The sequence below is a fragment of the Agelaius tricolor genome, unplaced genomic scaffold, assembly GCF_023055355.1.
Source record: "Agelaius tricolor isolate 1412-34295 unplaced genomic scaffold, bAgeTri1.0.p SCAF_1, whole genome shotgun sequence".
Classification (NCBI taxonomy): domain Eukaryota; kingdom Metazoa; phylum Chordata; class Aves; order Passeriformes; family Icteridae; genus Agelaius; species Agelaius tricolor.
This window is the reverse complement of record NW_027269261.1, coordinates 69,501,804-69,527,990: the sequence shown is the minus strand read 5'-3', so window position 1 is coordinate 69,527,990 and position 26,187 is coordinate 69,501,804. Positions and strand designations below refer to the sequence as shown.

General features: G+C 40.5%; 2 protein-coding genes across 3 annotated transcripts; both read left to right on the top strand.

Annotated features, from left to right (window-relative positions):
- Positions 1 to 5,810: 5,810 nt before the first annotated feature.
- On the top strand, positions 5,811 to 12,214 carry GTF3C6 (general transcription factor IIIC subunit 6). Of its 2 annotated transcripts, none has more exons than XM_071438478.1 (6): positions 5,811 to 5,966; positions 6,922 to 7,002; positions 9,181 to 9,244; positions 9,761 to 9,805; positions 9,940 to 10,053; positions 11,575 to 12,214. In XM_071438478.1, the coding sequence occupies exons 1-6, from the start codon at positions 5,898 to 5,900 to the stop codon at positions 11,868 to 11,870; spliced, it is 669 nt and encodes a 222-aa protein (XP_071294579.1). In that variant the 5' UTR covers positions 5,811 to 5,897; the 3' UTR covers positions 11,871 to 12,214. The 2 variants fall into 2 exon arrangements, with proteins under 2 accessions (XP_071294579.1, XP_071294587.1); XM_071438486.1 differs by having other exon boundaries at positions 5,812 to 5,966; positions 9,943 to 10,053.
- A 1,885-nt stretch (positions 12,215 to 14,099) lies between these two features.
- Positions 14,100 to 25,395, top strand: RPF2 (ribosome production factor 2 homolog). Its single transcript, XM_071438465.1, has 10 exons — positions 14,100 to 14,205; positions 15,294 to 15,426; positions 16,232 to 16,269; positions 16,971 to 17,010; positions 18,806 to 18,887; positions 18,979 to 19,055; positions 19,375 to 19,474; positions 23,619 to 23,721; positions 24,578 to 24,722; positions 25,017 to 25,395. Exons 1-10 carry the CDS (start codon positions 14,183 to 14,185, stop codon positions 25,194 to 25,196), a joined length of 921 nt encoding a protein of 306 aa, XP_071294566.1. The 5' UTR covers positions 14,100 to 14,182; the 3' UTR covers positions 25,197 to 25,395.
- The last annotated feature ends 792 nt before the right edge of the window (positions 25,396 to 26,187 follow it).

The following is a 26,187-nucleotide window of genomic DNA, read 5'->3' as shown; positions in this document are numbered from 1 at the left end:
TTGGTGACACAGAATGCATTTAAGATTTCACCCATACAATAGGAACTAAAACTGAAAAAGCAACATTCTTACACCTTTTAGTAATATCACAGTAAGAAAAAACAATACATATAGTATTGACCCTCAGGCTTCAGCAATATCATTCTTACTTTTCATACTGTGTCAGAAACATTTTCTGCAGGTCAGTGGGCATAACTACACAAACACTAAACTAACAGGAATTCCAAATTGCTGCCAAGTTACACTTCAATAAAAGCCTACTGAATCAAGACTCTGATGCTTCTGATGCAGATTGATTAATAACTGATTTTCATTTCCTGCACTGCAAACCACTCTGGCAGTTCTTGAGGTGTGTAAAAATTGCTTTTAACAACACTTCATTAACAAGCAAAAGGTGTTCATGTAGATGGAAACCAAAACAAAATTCAATAAAAATATTTCACTTCAATAAAAAGTAAGCCATAGGAACGTTGATCAAAATCAGTGAATAAATATGAAATAGAAATAAATTTATGGTTTTACATAATTATGCACAAAAAAAATCCAAAGGTCATTTATATCAGTTTGTTTTAAATACACTTTAAACAAATACTCTCCTATGTGGAAAAGCTGAGAGATTTGGGGCTGTTCAGCCTGGAAAAGAGAAAGTTCCAGAGGTACCTTTGAGCAGTACATAAAGGGGGCTGCAAGAGAGCTAAAGAGAGACTTTTTACAAGAGCATGAAGTGATAAGACCAGGGGGAATGGCTTTAAACTGAGAGAGGGCAAGTTTAGATTAGATATTAGGAAGGAATTCTTTCTTGTGAGGGCAGTTAGGCACTGGAACAGGTTGTCCAGAGAAGTTGTGGATGCACAGTCCCTGGGAGTGTTCAAGGCCAGGTTGGATGGGGCTCTGAGCAAGTCAGTCTAGTTCAAGGTGTCCCGGCCCATGGCAGGGGGGTTAGAACCAGGTAATTTTTAAGGTCCCTTCCAACCCAAGCCATTCTCTGATTCTATGAAATATGGACAGGACAGCTGGGATTATATATGAGCTTAGCCCTGAATAATAATTATTCCTGGTGAATTTTGAAGTCAAGGGCTATCAGCTGCTTTCAATCCAACAGGAGTAAGAATTTTTATCCTGGTATCTCAAATAACTGATGCTAGATTATCTGAGGTCCTGTAAAAGATCCCAAACTCTGACATTTCATAAATTAGCAAGTCAGCTCTATAGATAGACATTCCCTTCTGATCCAGCTGGATAACAAGTAATTTAATTTACTCTCTATCTGTTACCACCTGCTTCAGAAGATTGTCACCTGCCAAGTTTACTGAGAGGGATCCCTGTTTCAGAACTCCATGAAGGACACCACAGCAGTTCTCAGCTTTGCCACACCACTCTCCTCCTGACCTGTCACTCACAGACATGAAGATGCATCCTTCCACATGTGGATACAGCACCAAGTTTCTTCAGGGTGTTCCCAAGGAAGGAGCATTTGAAACTCTGAGCTGGCTGTGTGCAGGAGGCAGCATTCATCACTTTTAACAGCCAAGCTCTTTTTCCCTAATAAACAAAACAAAATGTGTCTCTTCAAGGACTTTTGCCAGAGCCCCATAGAATAAGGCCCTGGAGGGAAGAGGGAGCCCAGGAAACATGTATGGGAAGTCAGGCAAAAATGCCAGGAGACTTCTGTGGGTGAACAGGGAGCACCTCCAAACTCAAACACAAAAAGGAATCATAGAGAAGGTGGCATCAAGGACAGGTAACCTGTGAGGAACACAGACACATTGTTCAGGTACGCCGGGATGAGGTCCCGAAAGTTAAAGCCCAGCTGGATGTCAAAGACAACAAGAAGTGCTTCTGTAGGGGACAAACAAAAGACTGGGAAAACTGTGAGCCCACTGCTCCCCCTCCCCTTCCTACTATAAAATCTCACTCCATTATTTTAGACTAGACACAGTAAATAGAAGCAGCTCTGTAACCCTTACTGTACCTACCCTTCTTTTCTTTGTCTAATATAATTCCTATGATGTCCTTACATAATGTTTAAGGAGTTCTGGAAAAGACAAAGGCACATGTGCAAAGGAAACAAACAGGTGGGTGGGAGAGTTTTGGGGGTTTTTTGTTTGTTTGGTTGGTTGGTTGGTTTTTTGTTAAAACCTGTGAGCTGGTTTGGCTCGCAAATTCCTAATTGAAGAGGCTCAGCAATGTAGCTGCAGAGAAATGGAAATCATCTTCTGTAATACTATCAGCAAATTACCTTTGTCCTGGGGATGATTTACCTTTTGCAACCCCAGCTACAGCCAGAAACACATACTAGTCTCTTACAAGCTTTCTCCTGCATCTCTCTGCACCTTACAATGCTGTATTATGGCATTTAGATGTTTCACACGGTAGCATTTTACTGAGAGTCTCTTCAGACATCCACAGGCAATCACCGTTTGTCACATCATTGCTTTTAGCTACATTTCCAACTGAAAATAAGCCTAGGAACTACAATGCCCTTCTCCCAAGGCTGTCAATTCAGCAAATAGCTCAGATACAAAGATTAAATATAAGTTGTGTGTGTATATTTGCTCACATATGATCTATTATAATTTTTTGAATGCTAAATCCTATGTTTTTTCACCACATAATACAAAAGGCTTTCAACCAGAGACACTCACAATCTAAACAGACAGAAAAGAACACAAGAGCTTAAACAAAGACTCTTCTCTTACTGTGTGCTTTTATAAAACATTTAACCTTTTACTTAGATAGACTAGTGCCAGGGCCTCATGAAGAAAGTAATGTGTTCAGGAGGGAATGGAGAAAGGGCACCTCCCTTCTGCAAAAGGATTGAGGAGGAATTTCAAACATGAAGATAAAAATCAAAATAAAATGGAAAAATGAGACAAAGTAGGAAGCCAGAATTTCTTCATTATGTGTTTCAGTGAACTTTCTGTGATTTCCTGTAATGTACCTTAACTGCAACAATGTTTATTTGCTAAATAGATTGCCCAAGCCTCTAATCTATGAACTTCCACAAGTAAATCTTGCAAACTACATAAAATATATATTAATGTGCTTAAATTGGAGATGACCCACGAAAACCAGTGCGTCCATATTACGTAGGTAGATCTCAAACACGAGCATTTATTTTAAATTGACCATTTAGTTCTCCCTGACTCAGAATTACGTAAGAGCCACCAAGGAACTGGCCTCTGGCAGCACGCACACATAAATCTGTTCAAGCACTGATAGGACCGTTAGCTGAGGCCTCAGAAACCCAAAATCAGGGTCCTCAAGACGTGTATTTCCATATTTATTTCATAAAGCAGTTCAATCTCACTGGCAGATTCCAAGGACAGTCTCTTTTAAGAGATAAGTTGTCAAAATACTCCTGCCAGAATAGGAAAGACCAAGGTAAACTACTAATGCCCATGGCAAATTTAGCCTGACAAGGCAGTAATCTCTTCTAAAATACCTTGGGCAGTAATGCACCAAAAATTTCCCATCATCCAACTGCATGGCCTGAATCCTCATAACTGGGAGACTGAGATGAACCCGGATTCTACACGCCACTTGGGCTGATTTAAAAGCAAATAAATGTACTTGTTCCTTCACAGCAGTTCATACCGGTCTATGATTTACACAGGCTGATCTGGCACACATTTACATTCCTATGAGGGCTTTCTGTAGTTTTTAGCCATATCACTTCACCTCCCTCCAGCTATAAAAAGAGAATGATGGTATTAATGTAACATTACAGAGGCACTGTCAGTTATGACAATTAATTAAAAAAAAAAAAGAATAGAGAGTTGATTCTGTTTTATTGAGGTAGAGCTTTTTTTAAAAAAACAGCAAAAGATTTATTTAAAGTGAGGAAGACCTGGTGCAAAAACTAAAGCTAAATACAGACAATGATACAAAATATAATTTTAAAATATCTGATAATTAACACTTGTAGAAAACCAAACATCTGTTCCACAGCTTTTGTTCCCTGCAGTCAAAATTGAAGCATTTGTAATTTGCCTGCTGAAAAGGTAACATGACCCAGCATCTTTTTCTGTATTTAGAACAAATCCAGATTTATGGGCTGTTTTTGCCACAGCAGTATGCAATATTCCAAAACAAGCTCTAAGAAAAAGTAATTAAAAATGTGAAGCTTAACAGAAAATGAGACAAAGCCTAAAGCCAAAGAAAAACCCTGCTAAACTTATTTGACATTATCAAATAATAATGTCCTGTAATTTTTCTAGGAAAAGGAGAAATGCATTAGATCATACCTATATGGACATAGGAAAACACTTAATATGGTGCAATGGTGACATTTATGTTTATCTTATGGAAGTTAAGGAGACGCTGGAAGAAAATGCCAGCAATTTCCCTTGCAAACAGTTTTAAATTAACATTTTAATTAATGACTTCAACATAATGAGTAGAAAGATACCTTTGATACAAAATAAGAAATATAGCATATGGGAAGAAAATGGAGAAATTACAAAACCAGTGTAAAACTTATAATTATGGAGTGCAGCATTGTAGCAAAATGTGGAGTATGCAACATTTTCTCAAGGAAGGATGTTCTTTAATATATATTGTATACTTTCAAGCTTTATCAACAAGATGGGAGATTTAGTCTGTGAAACAGAGAGCAGCCCACAAGCTCTAAGTGATGTGCAGGAGTTAGAAAGACAAATTACTGGTTGGTAGAATTGTCTTGCTAAGCTTTAGGGCCTGGCAGGTTTCAGTGATCTCACACCCAGAGGGAGGTTAACAAAGTTGGAGAGAAGGATGTACCACTGACAGCAGACACAAAGAATGCAGAATTTATGGGCCACAAGGACATTGGGCAGAACCCCCAAGATAAGGAAGAAACAAATAAACCTTACCCAGCAACTGTGCTGAACCAGCTGTGACTGGGTAAAAGGGAATTCTGCAGGGGGAGATGCCAACCACCACTCACAGATCATTGACCCAAAAACCCATCAGCCCAAGAGAAGAGAAACATCATGGGACTGATCAGCACGAGAAGAGAGAGAATCATTAACCAATAGAAGATAGAACACTAATTAATATATGAGAACTATGAAACTTGTAGCCAATGAACACTATTTATTGTTTGCTGACATGTATAAATAGTAAAAAAGTGTGATAGTTGTTGGGCTTGATTTGTGGAATTCCACTGGGCACCAGGCTTGCAGAACTCTGAAATAAAATAATCAATGTCTCTCTCACGTCTATAATTATTGGCTTATATTGTAATTATTGCACACTGGGAAACAAATCCGATTTTTGTGGACAACAACATCCTGCACTTATAAATTAAGATGTTATCTCAGAAACCCTGTTCAGAAGGATGTATTTGATGGGGTGTATTTGAACCTGCCAAGATAACTGGAAAGCATCATGCAAAGGACACGAGTAGCAAAAACTAACTGCATATTTTATTGTTTAATAAAAGCTTTCTAAACTAAAGGTCTGCACCAGAAGCAGGACATTGTTTGTGTTAATAAGACGTGTCTGGTAACTTTTTTTTTTAATAAAAGCGTGAGGGAAGGATAATACTTTAAGGACTCCCACTTTCCTGTACCACATCTGCGATTCAAGAAAAATTCGCAGGGCGCTCGGGAGTGCCATAAAGCAGCTCGTGTTCTCGTTTTTCAGCGCAGAGGCAACACCACGTTCGCTCGGTGCGCGGCCCGGCCCTCAGCGAAGGGCGGACGTAAGCGCGGAGCGGTCCTGAGGAAGGCGCCGCGCTGAGGGAGGCGCGGCCCCAAGGGCGGCGCGGGGCTGAGGGCGGCGCGGGGCTGAGGGCGGAGCGGCGCCGGGGGCGGAGCAGCCCTGCCCCAGCCGCGGGCCCGCTCCGCTCTAAGATGGCGGCGCGGGGCCCACGTGGTGCGCGCTGAGGCGGGTGCGGGGCGGGCGCTGGCGACATGGCGGCGGCGGCGGCGGCGGGCAGCGAGGGCGGGAGGAGCGACGGAGCTGAGGAGGACGAGGTGGAGGTTGGTGGATGTCGACAGCGGGCCGCTCTCCAGCCCTGGGGGAAGGGTCCGGCCCCTCGCGGGGCGTGGCCCGGCCCCGCTCCGCCCGGCCCGGAGGGGCAGACAGGGAGAGGGGCCGGTCGCAGACCGAGCGCGTTTCCCTGGGGCCGGCGGGTTTCTCAGTCCCCACAGCGCTGCCGTGCCCAGAGCTGTGGGGTTCTGGCTGTTCTTCCTCGGGCTTTCCCGAAACCGCCGTGGTCAGAGAGCGCATTTGCAGTTTCTGTTGCTTCCTGTCGCCATAAAATCGCAGAATTAGAGAAGGGTTTGGGTTGCAAGGGCCTTTAAAAATTATCTGGTTCCAAACCCCTGCCATGGGCAGCGACTCCTTCCACTAGACCAGGTTGCTTAAAGCCTCATCCAGCCTGGCCTTGGACACTTCCAAGAATGGGGCATCCACAAATTCTCTGGGCAATCTGTTCCAGTGCCACACCTCTCCCCTCAGTTTAAAAAAAAAAAATTAATGAAAATTTCAGTATCTAATCTAAACCCACTCTCGATTTAAATCTCTTACCCCTTGTCCTGTCACTACAGGCCCTTGTAAAAAGTCCCTCTCCAGCTCTCTTGTAGGCCCTCTTTAGGTACTGGAAGGTGCTGTAGGATCTCCCCAGAGCCATACTGATGCTCCTTTTTCAAGGGTGAAAAAAGTGCTCCCCATTGCTCGCTAGGAAGAAAAGGCCAGGAAATTCGGGTGTGAAACAGGTGTCTTATGGAATAGGGGGTCACTAAATTTCCCTGGGTATTACAAGAGTTCTGTCTCTTGACAAAATGCAGCATAAACTCCACTTTGGGGTTTATCCTGAAAGGCTGTGTCTTTGTATGCTGTTCTTATTGGTAAAGATTGATTTCAGGGAGGCCTTTTCCCCCCCTGAGTTCTGTCATATCTGTTATAGCTGTACATGATCAACTTTTCTTGTAGGAGCAACTGGTCATGGTTGAGCTATCAGGAATTATTGATTCAGACTTCTTAGAAAAATGTGAAAACAAGTGCAAGATTTTGGTGAGTGATTACAGCACAATAGGAAAGGGGTAAGTTATTACGGATGTGAACAAGGGAGTGAGGCTGCTTCTAAATTTCTTGATGTAATAACATTAGATCAGATCTTTGATAGAGAATTATGTGTGCTGTGCTTGGCTGCATGCTGTGGACTCTCAGAAACAGCATAAAGTCTTTGAATATATTATTATTGCATAAATATAAGGAAACTTTTTCACAAGTATATATAAGCTTGGACCAGTATCTACTCTGGTTTCAAGTTGTAAGTTAATTTTTCTTTAAATTATGTGTTGCACATGTTAAAAAAACCATAAATGTTAATCACACTTAGTCAAATAATATCAGAATACAGCAGACAGGTAAAGCAAAGTATTTAAGATTTGCACTGTATTTACAATGGGGTTTTTTGCAGATATGTCCTGGCAAGTTCAAGTCTTGTAAAGGATAACTGGGCATTAAGCATTACATGAACAGTTTTGGATGTTGTTTCCTTCACTGTAAGGTTATCGTAGGAATCTGATTTCCCTGACCTGTTCCTTTTGAGTTTTTTAATCACTTTATCTGTATAGGACCGATTTTATTTGCCCTTCAAAACTTATGTAGACTATGAGAGTTGTGTAGATAGTATTTGCAAATCAGCAGCACTTGTACTTTCTCAAAGTAGACCTTTATTATAGGCTGAAAAGATGGAAGAGAACATCTGAGTGTGCTACTGATCACAATAGATGAGTGGTAAAGTCAATTCTCAATGTCTCAGAAGTAGAAATACAATCAAAATTCATGAAATATTCATCTTTGCATGGATATGCAGGTTTCCCTCCTTGATCTGATCTAATTCTCTTGAAATTTTTTACATGTATCATTCATACTGATGGCTGAATGGCTGCAGATGCTTCAGTACTGCTGGTGGGATTCTTTCAAATGTTGTGCTTTGTGACTCCCTTGTAATGTTACTAGTAAAAGGTTAAAGTATCCATACTGTGTCCTACTTGTATCCATGTCTACTTGAGTTCACTCCACAGAGTGAGCATTCCATGAGACTTTTCCTAAGGGACAGCTGTTGTTAAAACTTTAATTAAAGTGTCTGCTCTGTGTTACTCTGTTTAGCAAGTTTTCTGTGACGCTGGTCCCATCAGGGGAATGATGTGTTATTAATTGTATTTATTTCTTGTAGAAGAAAAAAACCCACAAAAATATGTTCTATGTGGTAGCTTAGTGTTATTTGTGTAATTTATGCAGAAGAAAAAGAATCCCAGAGCTTAAATCTTGTTGATCCTTGTACTTTTGGAACACAGAAGTATATGAGGAAAATTGCACAAATTCATATTAACCTGTGTGATAGTCTTTATTTTATGCAATTTACCATGTAATGCCTTATCTTCAAAACCTTTAGCAAGTGCTTGTCTTCAAGTCCTGAATAATTCTGATGTTCACAAGGTATTATTCAAAGACATTTTCCTTTAATTAGTGTCTTCTGTTCAGACATTGATTTTTATCAAAATACAGTATGTAGATATATATTATGTAAGAAAAATGGGATGCTGGCTTGTGTATTTGGAAAACCTGTGCTCTAGAGGAAGGGAATGAGCTGACAGAAGTGCTTCCTTACTCTTCCACTCCTTGTTTAAAAAAGTAAGATAGCAACAATTTCCAACTCCTTGACAATAGAGACACACAGTAATCACAGAAGCTTCTGTGACCCTGCAGTGGCACTTCTGGTGCTGATGTAATGCCTTGTGCTGAACTTCTTCACCCTGTCTGAAGAAGTTATTTTAAAGTTATTCCACTTTCTAAAACTTGTATCAATTGAAGCTTAGAAAATAACATCATCTTCATGCAAACACCTAAATTTTTGTTAATTTGAAATGGAGGTTACATTAATTTCCTAGAGGAAATAACAGCACTTTAACTTATATAGACTGTTGGGTGCCATTTGATCTGAGTTTGTTGTAATATACTAGAGCATTTTCTATACTGTTCTATACTAGGTTTTATTATGATTACTAAAAGAGTATTATCTGGGGGTTTTTTTTTGTATTTAATATACTTAAAGGAACATATATGATGAGGAATTGATATAATCTGGATTCTGCTATGTCTGTCTTTGCTGGTCTTACAGTGAGAAATGCATCTGGGCTAATACAGACCTGACATGATGCAATTTTATCCTTCTTTACATAGGGAATAGAGACAGAGAGGCCCATTTTACAAGTGGACAGATATGTATTTGCAGGAGAATATGAAGGTAGGAAAACTTATATGAATACAATCTCTCCCTTTTCACTGACCCAAGGAACTTCCTTAACATCAGGTGCTTTTGCTGCAATTGGTCCTGTGAGATGCTGTAGTTGTGGGCAGTCACTGCTAAATTAACCATGCATCCATGGTACTTCCAGGGAAGGTATGTGTGGAAGCTGACTCTGGGCTGCACCAGCTGGTATTACTGCAGACAAAAATGTGGCATATAAAATGCCTTAAAGTGCTGTTGCCTCCTGTGTAAGCAGGACTGACACATTTTGCAATCTGTAGTTCTTTCATTTGCCCTATGGTGACAACACTGGTCTGGAAGAAGATGGTCTGGGATTCTCCCTTGTAGTGACTCCAATGACTGTGATACTCCTGCCTGTTATGAGTTCCTTACCAGTGCTGTACCTCTGTGAGGGGCTGGAAGTTAGAACATTCCCACAACTGAGCCAGTGGGTGCATTATCTGCAGCTGAGGCAAATTAGTCTCTAAAACTTTCTCACTTTGTTTTTCATAGATGCTTTGGGAACCTGTGTGGTTTTTGAAGAAAACACGGAGCAAGGTAATTGTTGTGATTTGATGTTCTGTTTTTTTCAGTAGCTGGGGAGGTTAAAAATATTTATCTAGTTTCATTTGCTAGTGGAATTCACTATAATGACTGGGGTTTGGGTATTGTTTTTTCTCCTCTCTTCTTAGTAGACGCAGAAGGCAACCAAAAAGTACAGCTGAAATACAAGTGCCACACAGTGAAGAAGTTGAACATGACACGGACCCTTCTGACAGAAAAGAAGGAAGGAGAGGAGAATGTTGGTGAGTGATTCTGCTCTTATGCATGTGGACATGGGTGGATTATGCTTAATCCACAGGGAGAGTCAGCCTTTATTAAGTGTTTGATTCAAGAGCATGCAGGAAGTTAAAGGAACTTGCTTCTTTAGGCACCATATGTGTATATTTAAATTAAAAAATTAAATACATTTCTGGCCAGTGCTGCCTCCAGAAATGGCTTCTATGAGATGACTACAAAGAAGTACAAAAGCAGGGAAAACATATGCTGATGCTCCCTGGTACGTTCTTCTGTCATCTAGAAGTTTCAAAATCAGAGGTGCTGTTTAGTAGTTCTTTCTTGAATTTTTTTTTTTCCCTACTTCCATAATTTTTTCTAAGGACATTCTGAATCTCTGTAATTGTTGAAAAGAACTGAATTGTACTTAATGAATTTACAGTTAAATGGAATTTAATCTAAATTACTTGCAAAGATGTACTTAAAGAGCATTTATATCGATTTTCATTCTGTAGGCAGAACTCACGGTTCATATGTTTGCTTTATTTGTTTTTTTGTACAGAAGTCAGAACTTTTATATAGTCAAATACTGAGTGTACTACTATATATAGCAGTATTCATTAGAATTGTCCTACTGCTTTTAGCTGCTTTTTTTTCACTCAAGTCAGTGTAACTGCTTCTTATTTTAAGAATATATAGCCATTTTACCTTGAATATGAGCAGTCAGCTGGACACTGGCCATAGGAGGTACAAAATGAAATGTCAATTAGAATCTAACCAAACATCAGCATTCCTATCAACACCATGTACCACTTCTCTCTGTAGAATTAATTATGTAATGTTAAACTGAAAGCATTGTTTTGCTAGTCTAAGTAATATTAAATTGAGACTAGAGAGTATTTTTCTTAATACAAAGGCAGTTCTGGAGCAGCAGTACTGCTGATAAGTACTGAAAACCACTTTGTTTCTGTACTGTGACAGGAATTTAACTTGTGCATGCAAAATAACTACAACATCTTGAGAATTGACAACATGTACTGAGTAAAAATCAAAATGGGAGTGGAATCCCATTTCTATTTGGGGTTGGTTTCAACCTGTTGTTCCAACTTATCGTTACACTTGAGTTAAAGAGAGTGCAAGAACTTGTGTCCTCTCTCTGTTGTCATTACCTATATTCTGAAGATCTAATATTTAGGTGAACAAATATTCTATTCTCTTCATTGCATTCGTGAAATATTTTCTCTGCATTTTGATTAATGTTTTAAGTTATTTTAAGAGCCTGAGAGTGGCATCAGACACCTAAATACAACAGGAACTGCCATACTGGATCAGGGGAAAAATCTTTTTAGTCCTGCATTGTATTTTCTGACTATGAAAAGTAGTAAAAGGGTATGTGAAAAGTAATAGGAGAGGAATATGCACATCTTTCTATTCTAAGTGGTTCTTTTACTTCAATCTTGGTCTGGCTCAGCCTTAATAACAGTGAACTTAAGTTAAAAACTGTTGTTAACTCCTTTTGTCACTAATAGAATTTTCCTTCTTTACATCAGGTGGAGTAGAGTGGTTGCAGATCAAGGACAGAGATTTTTCCTACAGCAGGCTTAATATGATTTGCAGTTTTCTGCCTGAAAAGGATGATTCTGAGGAGTCAGCTCAGGCCCAAGATAAATTGACTGAAGAGTCAGAGGGAGAGGTGAGTGGCAAAGGCAATTCTAACATGAACTGTGACCTTGAAAAGCAGCCCAACTTGGAAATGGATGCCCCTGTTCCTTTGCCTGACAGCTCTGCTTCTGGGGCAGAGGAATCTCCTTCTGGAAATGCTGCCTTAGAGGATGTACCTCCATGACACTAACTCTGATCTTTTCAGGATTTCTTCACAGAATTAATGGGCCAACTTTTATAGGCCATGACATGGTTTCCACATTCTCTGAAAAATGGAGAGTGGAAAAACAGACATTATGTTCTTGTGCATTGCTTTTGTGTTTGAGTTATAGTGGGAAGGGCTTAATTGTTTTTTAAAATTACTGACTGGAAATGTGTGTATCCCTACCTCAAAACTGGAAAAGTGGAAATGGTTACATAATTAAAAGAAGCTCCTTGCTTAAAAAAGGTTGATGTATTGTACAGTCTGAGACATTTTGTAAAAAGAAAGAAACACCATTGTTTAAAATAAAGACCTGAATTTTTCAACTATGGCTTCACCTTGTGTGTCGTGTCAGCCACATACTGTCTGCTCTTGTACGGCAGTTATTGAAAGAAAACAAATAAGTGTGGCTTTTATTGAATGCTCCTCAAATTGCTTAGTTTAGATTCTCTCTAGTGTCCTTTTTCTCCTTGATGGAGTTTAGAAATCTTTCATGTGGGTTGGGACTTTAGGGGGTCTCTCATCTAGTTTCCTATGTAAAATAGGGTCAACACTGAAATTCAGGGCAAGTTGGTCAGGGCTTTGTCCACTCAAGCCTTGAAAACCTCTGCAAACTTGTCAGCAAATGAAATCCAGGTCTTAGGCATCTGTCATGCTGCTTCCCCCATTTTCTGTATAATATAACGTGTGTTATACAAAAGGAAGTGTGGTTACTCCATTTTTCTTTTTCCTCACAGTAACTTGTCTCTAATCTTCCTCTCTGGTATTTTCCTGAAGGGTTTTAGGCTTAAGATCCTGTACCTATGCATCAGTGGTTCCCAGACTAGTCCATGTGATTGTATTCAGCTGCCTAGCTAGTCTGTGGGTTGATACTGCTACATCATTTATTCTGCCACACACAGTTTTGAGTGCGTGGTGCACTTGGGATAATGTTTTCAAAAGCACAACAATTTTAAAACAGAAAACATTTTCTCCCTAACCCTTCTTCTTTCCTACCTTACTCTGCCTCCCTCAAAACAGTGTAACTGCAACAGTGCTGTGAGGATGAGAACACCTAATTAATTCCACCATAATTATGTAATACCTTAATTAGTAATGATCAAAGGAGAAGCTCCCCCACAGTGTTGTTCACAGCAGAGCATCAGTAAAGAGAAGCCACTAAAATGGCAACGGTTTCAAACCATCAATCCCATTATTCCCTTTTTTTTTTCTGTGTAGAAGCAACTTGAATCTTAGGGGAAAGGAAGGCAGGGAGAGGAAAGGAAAGGGAACATGTTCTGTGTGCCTCCAGCCTGGGTGTGGATCTTTCACATGGTAGTGTTGCATTTGAGGTTTCTGGGAGACAGCACAGCCATCCCTCTGGATTTAACTGCAACCATGGAAGTTTAAAAACATCATCATTCAGGCTTGATTTGTGTGGTGTTGATAGATAGAGGACAGTTATAACTGGAATAACGATCCTGGGAATACACAGGCTCTTGAGTGCCGGAGGGAGGGTTTGCGGTGCGCTCGGTGGCAGCTGAGCCTCCTGCAGAGGGGGCTCTTGCTATGGCTGCTTCAGCCTCTGGGAACACAGAGGAGCTTCAGGAGTTTGTTCTCTGACAGAATGCAAACACAGCAACTCTCCCATGTTTTGCTAACTGGTTACTTAGTCTGGCACTATGTATGTCAGTTTTTTTCCCTATGTACAGGGAGTGTTCCAGCATTGGTTTCTGGCCTTCTCAGCCTTTTCTTTCAGCACTACACTGAAACTGTTTCTTTGTTCTAGTTCATCTGGTAATCAGTATTATTTTTTGAAAAGATTTTATGTATAACACACAATAAGTACATTCATAATAATGTTAGGGTTTTTTAATATTTTAAGTGTTATTTCTAATGGTCGAGCTTTTGTTCCTATGATCATTAACCCTAACTTTTGCAACCATACAACCTCTGGGTGAAGAACCTTTTTCTGATATCCAACCTAACCCTCCCCTGACACAACTTCAGGCCATTCCCTCGGGTCCTGGCACAGGTCACCACAGAGATCAGTGTCTGCCCCTCCTCTTCCCCTCAGGAGGAAGCGGCAGACTGCAGAGAGGTCTCCCCTCAGCCTCCTCTGCTCCAGGCTGAACAGCCCAGGCACGCTCCGCCGCTCCCCGCACAGATTCCCCTCCAGCCCCTCCGTCCCGTGGGCCGACGGCGCAGAGGCGCGCCCCGCGCATGCGCCGTGCCCCGCTCCGCTCCGCCCTGCCTGCCGGCGGATGTGACGCGCGCGGCAGCTCCCGCACCGCGTCCGGCACGTGAGGGCAGCGATGGATGCGCTGGACCGAGTGGTGTGAGTGTGCCGGGAAACCGCTCCGGGAAACGGGAGGGGCGGCGGCCCGGGCGGGATGCACTGCGGGAGCCAGCAGAGAGAAAAGCCTCATGGAAAACGTGCGGGGGAGAGGAAGCCGAGCGCTGCCGTCTTTTTAGTGGTGGCCAAACAGCCCTTTATCAGTTGGTAGCTTAAAAAACCGCGGTGACCTGCTGGTGTTGAATCTGTGTGTTTGCGTACACCTGAGAGAATTCATTTCTGAAGTTTCAGTGATGCATGGGGAAGAGTTACCATAAACTAAAACACCAGAAGTCCCACCTCAGCGTGAGGAGGAACTTCTTTACAGTGACAGGGCCCTGGAACAGGCTGCCCAGGGAGATCCTGGAGACAGTCCAAACCCACCTCACATTCCTGTGGCACCTGCTCCAGGTTACCCTGCCTTGGCAAGGGGGTTGGACTCTATGATCTCCAGAGCTCCGTTCCACCCCTGACGATGCTGGGATACCTCTGTGTCTGTGGGGGTATTGTTTGTTTTAAAGAAGAAAATAAAACTAATGCTTTACTGAGAAGATAATCTAGTGGAGAGCTATAAGTCTTAAGCCACGTAGCCACTGATGTGTCTAAGGTCTGTGCCCCTGTGCAGACTGCGATATTTCACTTGGCTAGTGCCCAGCGTTCCTCACTGGTTCCTGACAACAGCTTTTATTCTGGGGGCTGTTGGTGGTTTTGAGGAACTTTATTTTCTTCTCATAAGCAAGTTTCTGGCTTGTTGAGGGAGCTGATGGTAGGGGAATCCTTTAGCCTGGCAGTAAGCTGAGAATTCTACTATAGCTTGAGCTCTAAATTAGCAGAAACTGAAAAGCACAAGACTGTAAAATCACCTTTGCTAATTTGGGGGGACAGAGAGGAATAGGAGTGGCAGTAAAAACACATTCACCTGAGACAGGGCTTTTGTCATTGATTGTAATTCTGCAGGTTGGGATTAGTTTGAGTCACTGAAACAAGTTACTTGAACAGTTTGTTCCAATTCTTGTTTGGCTTCACTGTTTTCTGCAGTGTCAAGTCTTGTTACATATATTAAGCTTTTAACTTTTAATTTGTTGTTACAGAAAGCCAAAAACTAAGAGAGCAAAAAGATTTCTTGAGAAGAGAGAACCCAAGTTAAATGAAAATACAAAAAATGCTATGCTCATAAAAGGAGGAAATGCAAATTTAACAGTGACCGAAGTGCTTAAAGACATTGTAAGTTGTTGGACATAGCATGCAACCTTCCTCTCTCTTTCTTATAATTTTCTGTCCCTATTGCACTATCAGTATTTTCATACTCTCCTTGTACCCCAAATCTCGGAATGACCTGTACTCCAAAGGTGTCATTACCTGCTTCTTAAGGAAGATTGCTTTCTTCCAGTTTCTTCTTTGCCAGAAATGTTGAGCTTGCTCTTTTATTTTTTCACAGTTGTCTAGTATATAAGTGAAGTGTTGCCAAGTCTGTTTGAAAACAAGAGGATTAGGCACAGAATTGGGACTGTATCACACAACTAAGTCATATCCCAAAATCCTGTAAGCTGACTGTGTGTATTGATAGGGAGCTTTCAGCCTCTCATAAAACTATCAGTCTTGTTTCTACCTAAAGTTACCAATCTTGTCTCCTATCTCCATAGCTCAAAATATTATAGCTGTTCCTACACTTGTTTTTCTCTTTGCTTTGTTGTTTTCCTATCCTTTTATGCTTCTATAATCAAGTTGTTTTTCTCTCCCTGTTTTTCCTTATGCCCCTTAGAAGCAGAGGGATTGCTTTGATTTCAGCTGTTTCTCAGTTAATTTTTTATTTCCCAGTTTCTATAAATAATTTCTCGTGCAATTAATTTGGAAACAAGATTGTCACCAGCTCGAAGGGTATTATTGTGAGCAGGCCTTTTGAGGTACCTTCTTCTAGGCTGCTCTGCATAGTTACTGTTTCACATGTTCCTGTAAACTGTTGGGTTGTAAAAACAACAGTGCTGTACATGTTTTAGAGGTGACATGTGTTAAACTTTGTGTTTTGCAGTATGCTGTGAAGAAGCCTTTCGCTGTACTGTATAAAAGGTAAGTGATCTCACTTTGACATCTTTGAGTCTTCTGACAGACAGCTTTTATTTTGGGGGAGTTTCAGGGCATGAATAGAAATGCAGGCTAGCCTGGGGCCGTGAACAATGACGAGGATGCAGAAGATGACTGATCATAATTTTCAATAGACTGGAAACAAGCTACCTGTGATCAGCATTGGTGCTGAGCCCTGTTCTGTGGCAGCTGGTATGGAGCAGGATTCAGCTCTAAGTCTCGTTCAAAATGGGAACCCAGTGTCTCTATGAGTGTAGTGTAGGAACAACTGTAAATTGTTGTCTAAATGAATGAACAGGCAAAGGCATTTACTCAGTGTCACTGGTGCTAGTGGTGGGGTGTTCTGCAGGTCAGGCCCCAGGAAACAAGAAATGTGGAGGAAAGTACTTGGAATGGCAGTGATGGCACTGAGGCATTCCTGGCAGTAGTCATAGGACTTGTGATTTGAACTCAAACTGAGCCTTTACTGCTGGGGTTTCTGGTAGAATGCAAAACTTTTTGTTATCAGAGAATTAATAAGAAATTGTTATCTGGGCCTGTTCTGGGGTTTTTTTTTGGGTTTTTGTTTTAGTTTGTTTTGTTTTTTCATTTGTTTGGTTTTGGGGTTGTTGTTTTTTTGGTTTTTTGTGGTGTTTTGTTTTGTTTTGTTTTTTGTTTTTTAACTTGTTTTTTTCTCCTCCTCTCAGGAAAAATATTACCAGGCCTTTTGAGGACCAAACATCATTGGTAAGTATAGACAATGTTTTCTCTTACAACAGTTTTGAGCAGGCTATCCTTGTGTGCCAAAAGATGAACCATCAGGAAAGAAGAATAGACTGTCTGCATAGAGCTTTGCTGGAACTAAGGGGTAAAAAGAGAGTCTACTGCTTTTGGAAGAGGCAGGCCACTCAGGAGGGCCACAAAGATGTTGTGAGAGTATGCAGGGAGAAAATTAGAAGGGTCCAAGCCCAACTAGAATTTAATCTGGTTACTGCCATAAAAGACAATAAAAAATGTTTTTGCAATTAGATCACAAACAAACTGGGGGCTAAAGAGAATCTCCATCCTTTACTGGATGCAGAGGGAAACAGGGACAAAGGATGAGGAAAATGCTGAGGTACTTAGTGCCTTCTTTGCCTCAGTCTATAGTAGCAGCAGCAGTTGCTCTCTGGGTACCCTGAGCTGGAAGACAAGGACAGGGAGCAGAATGAAGTCCCCATGATGCAGGAAGAGATGGTTGGTGTCCTGCTACACCACTCAGACAGCACATCTATGGGGCTATGTGGGATCCATCAAGGGTGCTCAGGGAGCTGGTGGAAAAGCTCACTAAGCCCCTTTCAGTCCTTTAGCAGAAATCCTGACTGGCTGCCTAGAGGCTTTTTTTTAAGAGGGCAGTTTTGCAATGTGTGTGTTGTTGCAGGATATGCAGGGCACATTTGAAGAATTTGAGTTTTTTACATCTCTTTAATAAAATATACAGCTATTAGAGAGTGCACAGATATCAACACACAGTGACTAACAGAGCTGTATGAGCATGTGTTTCAAGGGGAGTCCCCTCTGCTCTGTTCTAGGCCTGTCTAGAGTCAGCATTTCTCAGGGATCTGGTGGCAAAACTCAGTGCTGAGCTGTGTGATTTAGCCCAGTCTCTGCAAGTGTCTCTCTGACCTCACAGAGGGGCAGAGCTGCAATGTCCTCTCTGAGCTGCTGCTGTTGCAAGGGTGGGAGATGAAGTGTCCTTCTGTGCTTCACAAGTGCCAAGTGCAGGTGTATACTTGTGGGAAGCACTGGGTAAGTTCTCTGTGTGTGTGCATCACTCTTGATACACAAGATGAGGAGCTGCCTTGGGAGGTAGAAGTGCATAAAAAGACTTTGGAGCTGGATATCTTTAGAAAGAACTGCTGTAATGTTGGCTCTGGACATTGTACCATAGTAAGTTCTCTAATCTGTTCCTCCTGGGGAAAAGATCTCTGTGATAGTCACCACTGGCTTGGTTTTAGGTAGCATCTTAGTCTTAAATAATAAGTTGACATGAAGCTGCTCTGCAGTAGGACTCTTGTGCCAAGTGCAGATGTTGTTAGCCTTGCTGTTGAGGGAATTAACTGGTTGTTCAGAAGCTGTCAGGCAAGGCCAATATGCTGCATAAAGCTTAGTTGGGAAACTACGGTGAGTCATTAAAATGGTAGCCAGCTTGACAATACTTACTTATCGGGCAAGGAGAAGTGGTTGAAAGTATCTCGTGTAGAACCAAATAACCAGGAATTATAAGAAAGGGTAATAGATAAAATGGCAAGAAAAAATTGCCTGACTTGTATTTTAAGATGTAATGGTAAGTAAAAAAAGAAATTATTTGAATCTTGAATCCAGCTGTCAGTTTTAGCATAAGTGCTGAAAAACACTCATGCTCAAAATTCTTCTGGTAAGTGCAGTTGTTCTTCTCATTAAGTAGCTCACAAACTCCTATGTTTGTGCCATATGCCTTTGCAGAATATTTTAAACCCCGTGAACTGCAACTCAAAAGTTTGATTATATTCTTCAATTGCAGGAGTTTTTTTCCAAGAAATCAGATTGTTCTCTGTTTCTCTTTGGCTCTCATAACAAGAAGCGACCTAACAACCTGATAATAGGTAATAGATCTCACTTGGGTTTTTATTGGGATGGTAGGTGTAGTTTTCAGTGAATATTTAAATAGCTGGGTTTTCTTTTTTACTCTCACAGGTCGCATGTTTGACTACCACGTGCTAGACATGATTGAGCTGGGCGTTGAGAAGTTTGTAGCCCTAAAAGATATCAAGGTAAGGAATTGCTAACTCAGTATTTCAGCGACACCTACTGGTGGATTTTTTTGGTTGCAATTTTTTTTGTGCCCTGAAATGAACCAAGTTGTTTAAAAGATTGTTTCATGCCGTTTATGAGGATTGGTAATTTGTGTACTCCAGAATTTTAATTTTATGCTCTGCTTTTTAATTTAGTTCTGTTAGTCTATTCTGTCCCTGTTGATCACAGGTCACAGCAGTTTTTCTTTTCAGTGTTGAATGACTGGCCAGCTATTAAATCAATTATATGTTCCCTAACTGTCTGAATTTCTGTTGTTTTAAAATTCTTATTCCACAGAACAGTAAGTGTCCTGAAGGGACAAAACCTATGTTGATATTTGCTGGTGACATGTTTGATGTGAATGAAGAATATAGAAGACTGAAGAGCCTTCTTATTGGTCAGTATTTTGATTATTTGGGCAGTAGGATTGCATGGATCTGTAATAATATGATCTGTTGGGAAAAGCTAGTTTGTCAATAAATTCTTGCTTATGTTCAGCACAGAAGGAAAACAACAATGAGCACTTGTAGGTTTCATGTCACATAAAATTTAAGTTAACTAATTGTGATGACTTTTAAAGGGAGGAAAAGAGAATGTTCTAAAAGACTCTGAAGATTAAACTTTATGATCACTAGAGATCATTACTTTTGTTGTGGGAAAACTGTCATTTTCCAAAATGTCTTGGCCTTATAATTGTACTGGGTTGTCACTTTTCTAACCAAATGTTCTGAAATATCTAAATTGAAATCAGTGGATTAAGTTCAGAAAGTGGGATATTTTTGCTTACAGAAAAGTCAAATCAGTCTAATTCAGCTTTTGTTTTTGTGTTGAAAGCAATTTTTTGTTGGAAATTCCCCCAATTCTAGCAAGCGTGCCGTTACTTAGGATACTTGGAGAGAATACATGCAGTGAAAATCAACTGTAGATAAGTTGTGCCCTAACTTTAAGGCAGGCTTGGAGCTTAGGAAACAAACTGGCATGAAGTTTTTTATTATCTTGAAGTTGGAGCCTCTGGAAGATAAAGCACATTGTAGCTTTATAGAAGCTATATGTAGACAAAGAAGTTACAGGATATTGTGTCTCTTGGCACTTAAAAAATGCTTCTTGCTTGGCAAAACTAGATCTAGTAAGTAGGGTGGAGTGATTTTTCTTTTTAATAGTTTTCCTAAAAGTAGATTAGGTTTTTTTTGTTGGTCTGTTTTTTAAGTTCTGGTAAAATACTGAACCTGGCCCAGTAAGAGCAGTCTTGTTCTTTCAGTTCCTTTCTTGGGTTTCTAGATTTCTAGGCAAATGGGTAAAAGATTGCTCTTTAAAAACAGACCCCCTAAAAAAAAAAGAATTTTTTTCCTTAGTATTATTCCTTAAAGCAAGATGTTTCATCTGGAATGAGACTGAAAGGGAGCAGGAGAGGAGTAAATTTTCTTCCTCTCAATACAGCTGATTGGTTCTTGGGGATGAGTGAAAGGGTGGTAACTGAGCTTATACATCTTTGAAGATGCCTGAATACAAAGATGAGTAAGTTTTGCTGCTGCATGTTTGTGTCACTGTAAATGAGTATTTACACAGGAAGCAGGTGCATTTTCTGAAGTGTATCTTGTTCAGGCATCTGCACAGTGCTGGGCATCCAGATGTGCTCAAGCAGCCTGTGATCAAACAGCTGAAATGGCAGACATGCATAGTAAGATAGTTGCCAAATAACTGAGCAGTCCTTCCCCTTTCTCTTGTTGTTCACCTGTCCTTTCTCCTCTCCTATTTATTAGCCATGAATGACTTGGCAGTCAAATGTACTCCACACCCAATCTTTCTTCTTGAACATATGCCAGGTACTCCAGGGCTTAATTATTCTACTGAGTTCTGTGAAATACCCAGATGCAAAGCAAGAGTCAAAGAAAAAGGTTAAGGAGAGTAATGGCTTGAAGATACCACGCACAAATTAAAATAGTTTGGGTGTTAATCTGACCTGCTTCAAAACTGGCCTTAACCAATAAGGAAGAAGTGATTTGTTCTATTTCTGCAAAAGATGGTGCCCTTAAGCTGCTACTCTTGCTAAGAAAGATACAAGAATGTCTTTATAACAACAGCTGCAAATATTTTGTTGCTGTACCAGTATTGTTGGGATCCCAGAGGGAATATCAGATAGCTGACAGCTTCTTGTTGCCAAAGCAGTGTGATGCCAGTGATGCCGAGGAAAAACCAAGCTTTCATTGGCTTTTGTGATATCAAAAGGGCTTATGTATGTTTGGACAATCATCTTACAGCAGTTTCTTGGTAAAATTAAGGGCAAGGGTGAATTATTGTCTTCATGGTAACCAAATGCTACAGTCTGGGTAAACTGTGAAGTGGAAGAAGCTGTTTAGGAGAAATAAATAACAGATGCATTTTCTTTCTGACCTGGAAGAGAAAGACATACCACTTTTTCTCTTTTGGTTTTCATTGGTCTCCAAGTGGTAGTGTAGTTCATTTAAAGGATGTAAGTCTTGGAATGCATTTAATGAAATTCTAGTAATTTTTTATGCCTGCATCTATAATATGTTTCAACTGTTACAACACTGTCTGCTTGTTGTTAGTTCTGTTGTTGCTCATCTATTTTATCCTAAAAATGGCCAGACCACTATAGGGCATGCTTATACACTTTCTAAATGTTGGTTTGCAGATCTCTGCAATTTTAGATTGGCTATCACCTTGGTCTTCAAACATCCTTCCTCACACAGACTCTTTTTGAGTGTTTGAAAAGATTTGAGAGCTTTTTCTGGCCAGGAAAGGGATGGCTGGGAAACGTTTAAACTGCTTTCACGCTAACCAAAGCTACATAGAATACAGTGTTACCAGCTTTTGGATACAAATTGATACAGAAGGAGTTACATTCCAAAATCAATTAAGAATTTAATCTGTAAATAGAAAGGTCCTGAAAAGCTCTCTGTATGAAAGAGTAAATTAGACTTTCTGGAAACATGTTTGAGGACGAGGGGGAGAGAGAACTAGGAATGGAAAGAAAGGAGAAAGCAAGTCTCTAGTCCAACCAAAGCAAGAGTTGTAAATTAAGAGTATGTTTAAAAAACTTCAACTCTCTGGGTGTACTGAAGTGTAAGGTTTCTGCAGCTGTTCGGTGTTGCCAGGAAACAAATTCCTGACCACCTGCGTTTATGGGAAGAGATCATCCTGTGGGTAAAAAGATCTATGATGCCACAGGAAAATATGAAAGGGAGGTGTTGCCAATAAAACCACTGTGAATGTAAGCTTGTGTACCTGCAGAGAACTAACTGAAGGGAAAAAAAATACGCCATGAGTGAACAAAATGTTTTATTTGCAACTTTTCCTCTAACTACAAGTTAGACTTGAAATAAGAGAGTATTTAATTGACCAAGAAAGTTTCCTGGGCTGACTCCATCTGTTATTTGCCAGCCAAACTGTGTTTTGGATGTCACTCCAGTGCTTATACTCTTTCAAAAAGGTATTGAAGGAAAAGACAAGTAGCCAAGGGATCTGAAAACAGAACAGAGCAGAAAAGAGTGATATGTTTTGCATCTGTTAGCTGTTCTCCTATGTTTCAGCATTGCCCTGTCATGTTTATTAGCACACCTTGTTCCCTTGGTCAAGGTCACATTCTTTCTCCACCCTCTGCATATGTTGGACAGATTGCTGTGCTCATTGCAGGCTCTCTGCTTGCACAGTATATTTTCATAGCCTGATATAAGAACCTTGCTAGAAGCAGCCCATTTTGTATTTAACCTGTATTTCAGCATTGTCTTTGCAAACTGGGCAAATATTTGAAGTGTCTTATTTTCATAGATGTGTTGCTTATTAATAGGGAAAACATTAGACATAATGACAAATACTGCTTTACATAGAGGACAGGAGTACTTTGTTGTGAGAGACATATGAAAGAAATTCTATATCTAAACTTTTTCCCAAAGTCAGAGAGAGAAAATGTAGGTAAGAATAGTTGGAGTTTTGATCTGCTCTGTACTGGTTTTGATCCCTCTTTCTACTGTTCCAAATCTGGCTATGATTAGGATTTAAGTATTAGGTTTGAATGATGTCTTTAAATAGATACCTGAGGAAATGGCTTCTCTGTACTGATTGTTTTTGTCTGAGCATTGACTGGCCTAAACACCAAATAAGATGATTTCCCCCCCCTGATTTTAGAGATGAATATTTAAAAGAATAGACAATGCAATTATTCCCATTAGCTCAATAATGCTAAGTTACTTCTCTGAAAGTGCATTTGCTTGTTTCCATGCATTTATGTATAGGAAGTGTATATATATATATATATATATTCCTCCAAAATTATCTCTGGGAAGTCACTGTGTTCCTGTCAGGATATCCACACACATTTGGATTCACCAGTGCACACCAAAACATGCGATGTTAAATTTCTGTCCTGTGTATTGGCCAGGCTGCAGTTTGAAGTAGGGGCTATTTCATGAGATTCCTGTTTCAAAATGGGCCCACATCACATCACCAATTTGCTACAGGTATCTGTTGGTTTTGTTTTCAGCCAAGAACCTGCCATTTATTCCTTTTAAATACTCTCTCAGATTTCTTCAGAGGTCCCACTGTGCCAAATATTCGTCTGGCTGGTTTAGAGTACGTTCTGCATTTCACAGCTGTAGATGGGAAAATTTACATGAGAAGCTACAAGTGAGTATCTGTTTTATCTATTTGTCTGGGTTTTGGTACAAAACCTGTAGTTGTTGCTCCAGTGTAATTTGTACAGCAGAAGAAAAGCACTTGAGCCCTAGGTCTGCTGCCTCCTTCCTTGTCAAGCTCCTCCTGGCTCAGGATTGCTCTTTCATATGGCTTGGTTAGTAAAGTGGTGTGAATTAACTTAGTGAATTTTGGGTACTGTCTTAGACTTGATGGCCTTAGTCTGTTCTCAGGCTGATTTCTATGACTCTCCTCACTTAGGTGTTTGCCAGGGAACAACAGGGGATAGGCTGTAGACAGAGATGTGCAAGGAAAACTAGGAAAAGGCGGGGCAAGAAAATCTTTCTTGTTGCATTGGTGTTCACCCTCACAGTCACTCCCTGCCTTAGGAGACTGTGAACATTCATAGCTTGTGTTCTGTGTGATTTTGATTTCTCTTAATACAAAATCATTTTAATCAGCTTCACTCTTAAAGAACCAAAACAGTTTCTCAGATAAGTGCTCATGTTATTTTACTGTAAATTATAGTGAATATTTTTATGTCTAATAATACCCAGGGTACTGTTTTGATTTTGAAAAGTGATATGGCTTTCAGGGTACTGGGGCTGAGTTTTAAAAGTGATACTGATTATACAAGTCCTGTTAAAAAATAAAATAAGTTACATTAGTCAGGTCATATTTTGGATGTGTTCAAATTGTAATGGGACTGATTTATTATAAATTGTTATTGATGGATGCCTTCCCAAAATACAGTACTATTTTGAACTGCAGGATTGGACCTGTTAAGGAAGATGGATTAATCCCTAGTACAGGGGACAATGTTGATTTTCATTGATTTTTCCCCTCCTAGAGTGCTTCTGAAGAAATCTGGCTGTAAAATACCCAGAATTGAACTGGAAGAGATGGGACCTTCATTAGATCTGGTTATGAGGAGGACACATTTAGCCTCAGATGACCTTTATAAGCTGTCTTTGAAACAGCCAAAAGGCCTGAAGGTATGTACCATGGGAAGGGCATTGCTTTCAGATCTCTCTGTGAAGGAGAGCAAAGGCTGAAGTTGTGTGTTTGACTAGAGCTTACTTTCATCGAGGCCAGCTGACATTCCTGGGGCCACAGCACTTCTGTGGTGCTCAGCTGGCAGCCAGACTCTCCTCTGGAAGCACGCAGAACACACAGCACAAATCTTAGTGTCTCCAACCAACGTATGAGGCCTTGCTTTTGGGCACTTGATTCTCACCAGAGCTCCTGGGACTGTACTCAGAACTATTAACATTGTTCTCCCCTTGCAGCCTAAGAAGAAAAAGAACATCTCCCACGATGCGCTTGGTACAACTTACGGTCGGATCCACATGCAGAAGCAGGATCTCAGTAAACTGCAGACACGGAAAATGAAAGGCTTAAAAAAGAGGCCAGCAGAGAAGTCAGCTCAAGATGGTGGGGCTACTCCCAAAAAGTCAAAGTCAGCTTGACTTTGAAAACTCTTTGTGCTTTGAAATTTAGAATATATGTTGTAATATAAATTGTCAGACATTAAAGACTGAGGTGCTGTTAGCTTTAGTTTTATAACAAAAAATCTTTTAAATAGTTTGTCATTTTAAAGGGAACATTGGGGTATTGAGCTTTAACATGGAGCTTGGTTATTTAAAATAAAAAATATGATACACCTTTCTTAGTTTTCCAAAGCTGAATGTTTGTTTCTTGATATTTGCAGTATATGGGAATCAAACAGGTGAGTCATTTCCTGGACAATTTCACAGAGTGGATTGGAAGGGACTTTAAAGATCATCTGGTTCCAGCCCCCTTGCCATAAGGAGGGACATTTTCTACTAGACCAGGCTGCTCAAGGCCCCATCCAACTTGGTCTTGAACCCTTCCAGAGATGGGGCATCCCCAGCTTCTCTGGGCAACCTGTTCCAGTGCCTTACCACCCACACAAAAAAGAATTTCTTCCCAATATCCCCCATGCTTTATGCTTTTAGCATAGAGGCATTTAAATTATGTCTCTAATGAAGCAACTTGCTGGTGGGAGAGGCTTAAATTCCTCTGTGCTGCCCTTCAGGTGCTCTCCTGTTGACCTGCAATCCCTCTCCAGGCTTTGGGCATCTCTTGCTGGCATCAAACCAGTCAGAGTGGGATTGATTGAGGTTCCCTTCCACCAGAAACTTAAGTTTTATTGCTGTTTTCTTGGGAGCCCTTCATCAGTCAGTCCTTACACATTCTGTGCAGGATCAGAGCAATGAATGTGCATAATATGCACAACTTCTCTGTTCATTTATTGTTTATGTATTTCAGATTTTGCACAGCTGCAACACTCAATACATTTTCTAAAGTGGGAGCTCAATACATGTGTGATGGCCAGGCTTTGCTTCTCACTATTGCACTGGCAGAAGTAGGAGTGCTTAAGGTGCTTTTGCTGTGTTCATCACCATGGTAGCAAAGTACCTGATATTTACTTTAGGC

Coding starts and splice junctions, on each gene's coding strand:
- GTF3C6 (XM_071438478.1), top strand. CDS start 5,898: ATGGCGGCGGCGGCGGCGGCGGGCAGCGAGGGCGGGAGGAGCGACGGA. Junction 9,245..9,760: donor ATTTGCAGGAGAATATGAAG/GTAGGAAAACTT, acceptor TGTTTTTCATAG/ATGCTTTGGGAACCTGTGTG. Junction 9,806..9,939: donor TGAAGAAAACACGGAGCAAG/GTAATTGTTGTG, acceptor CTCTCTTCTTAG/TAGACGCAGAAGGCAACCAA.
- RPF2 (XM_071438465.1), top strand. CDS start 14,183: ATGGATGCGCTGGACCGAGTGGT. Junction 17,011..18,805: donor TTGAGGACCAAACATCATTG/GTAAGTATAGAC, acceptor CTTCAATTGCAG/GAGTTTTTTTCCAAGAAATC. Junction 19,475..23,618: donor ACTGAAGAGCCTTCTTATTG/GTCAGTATTTTG, acceptor ATACTCTCTCAG/ATTTCTTCAGAGGTCCCACT.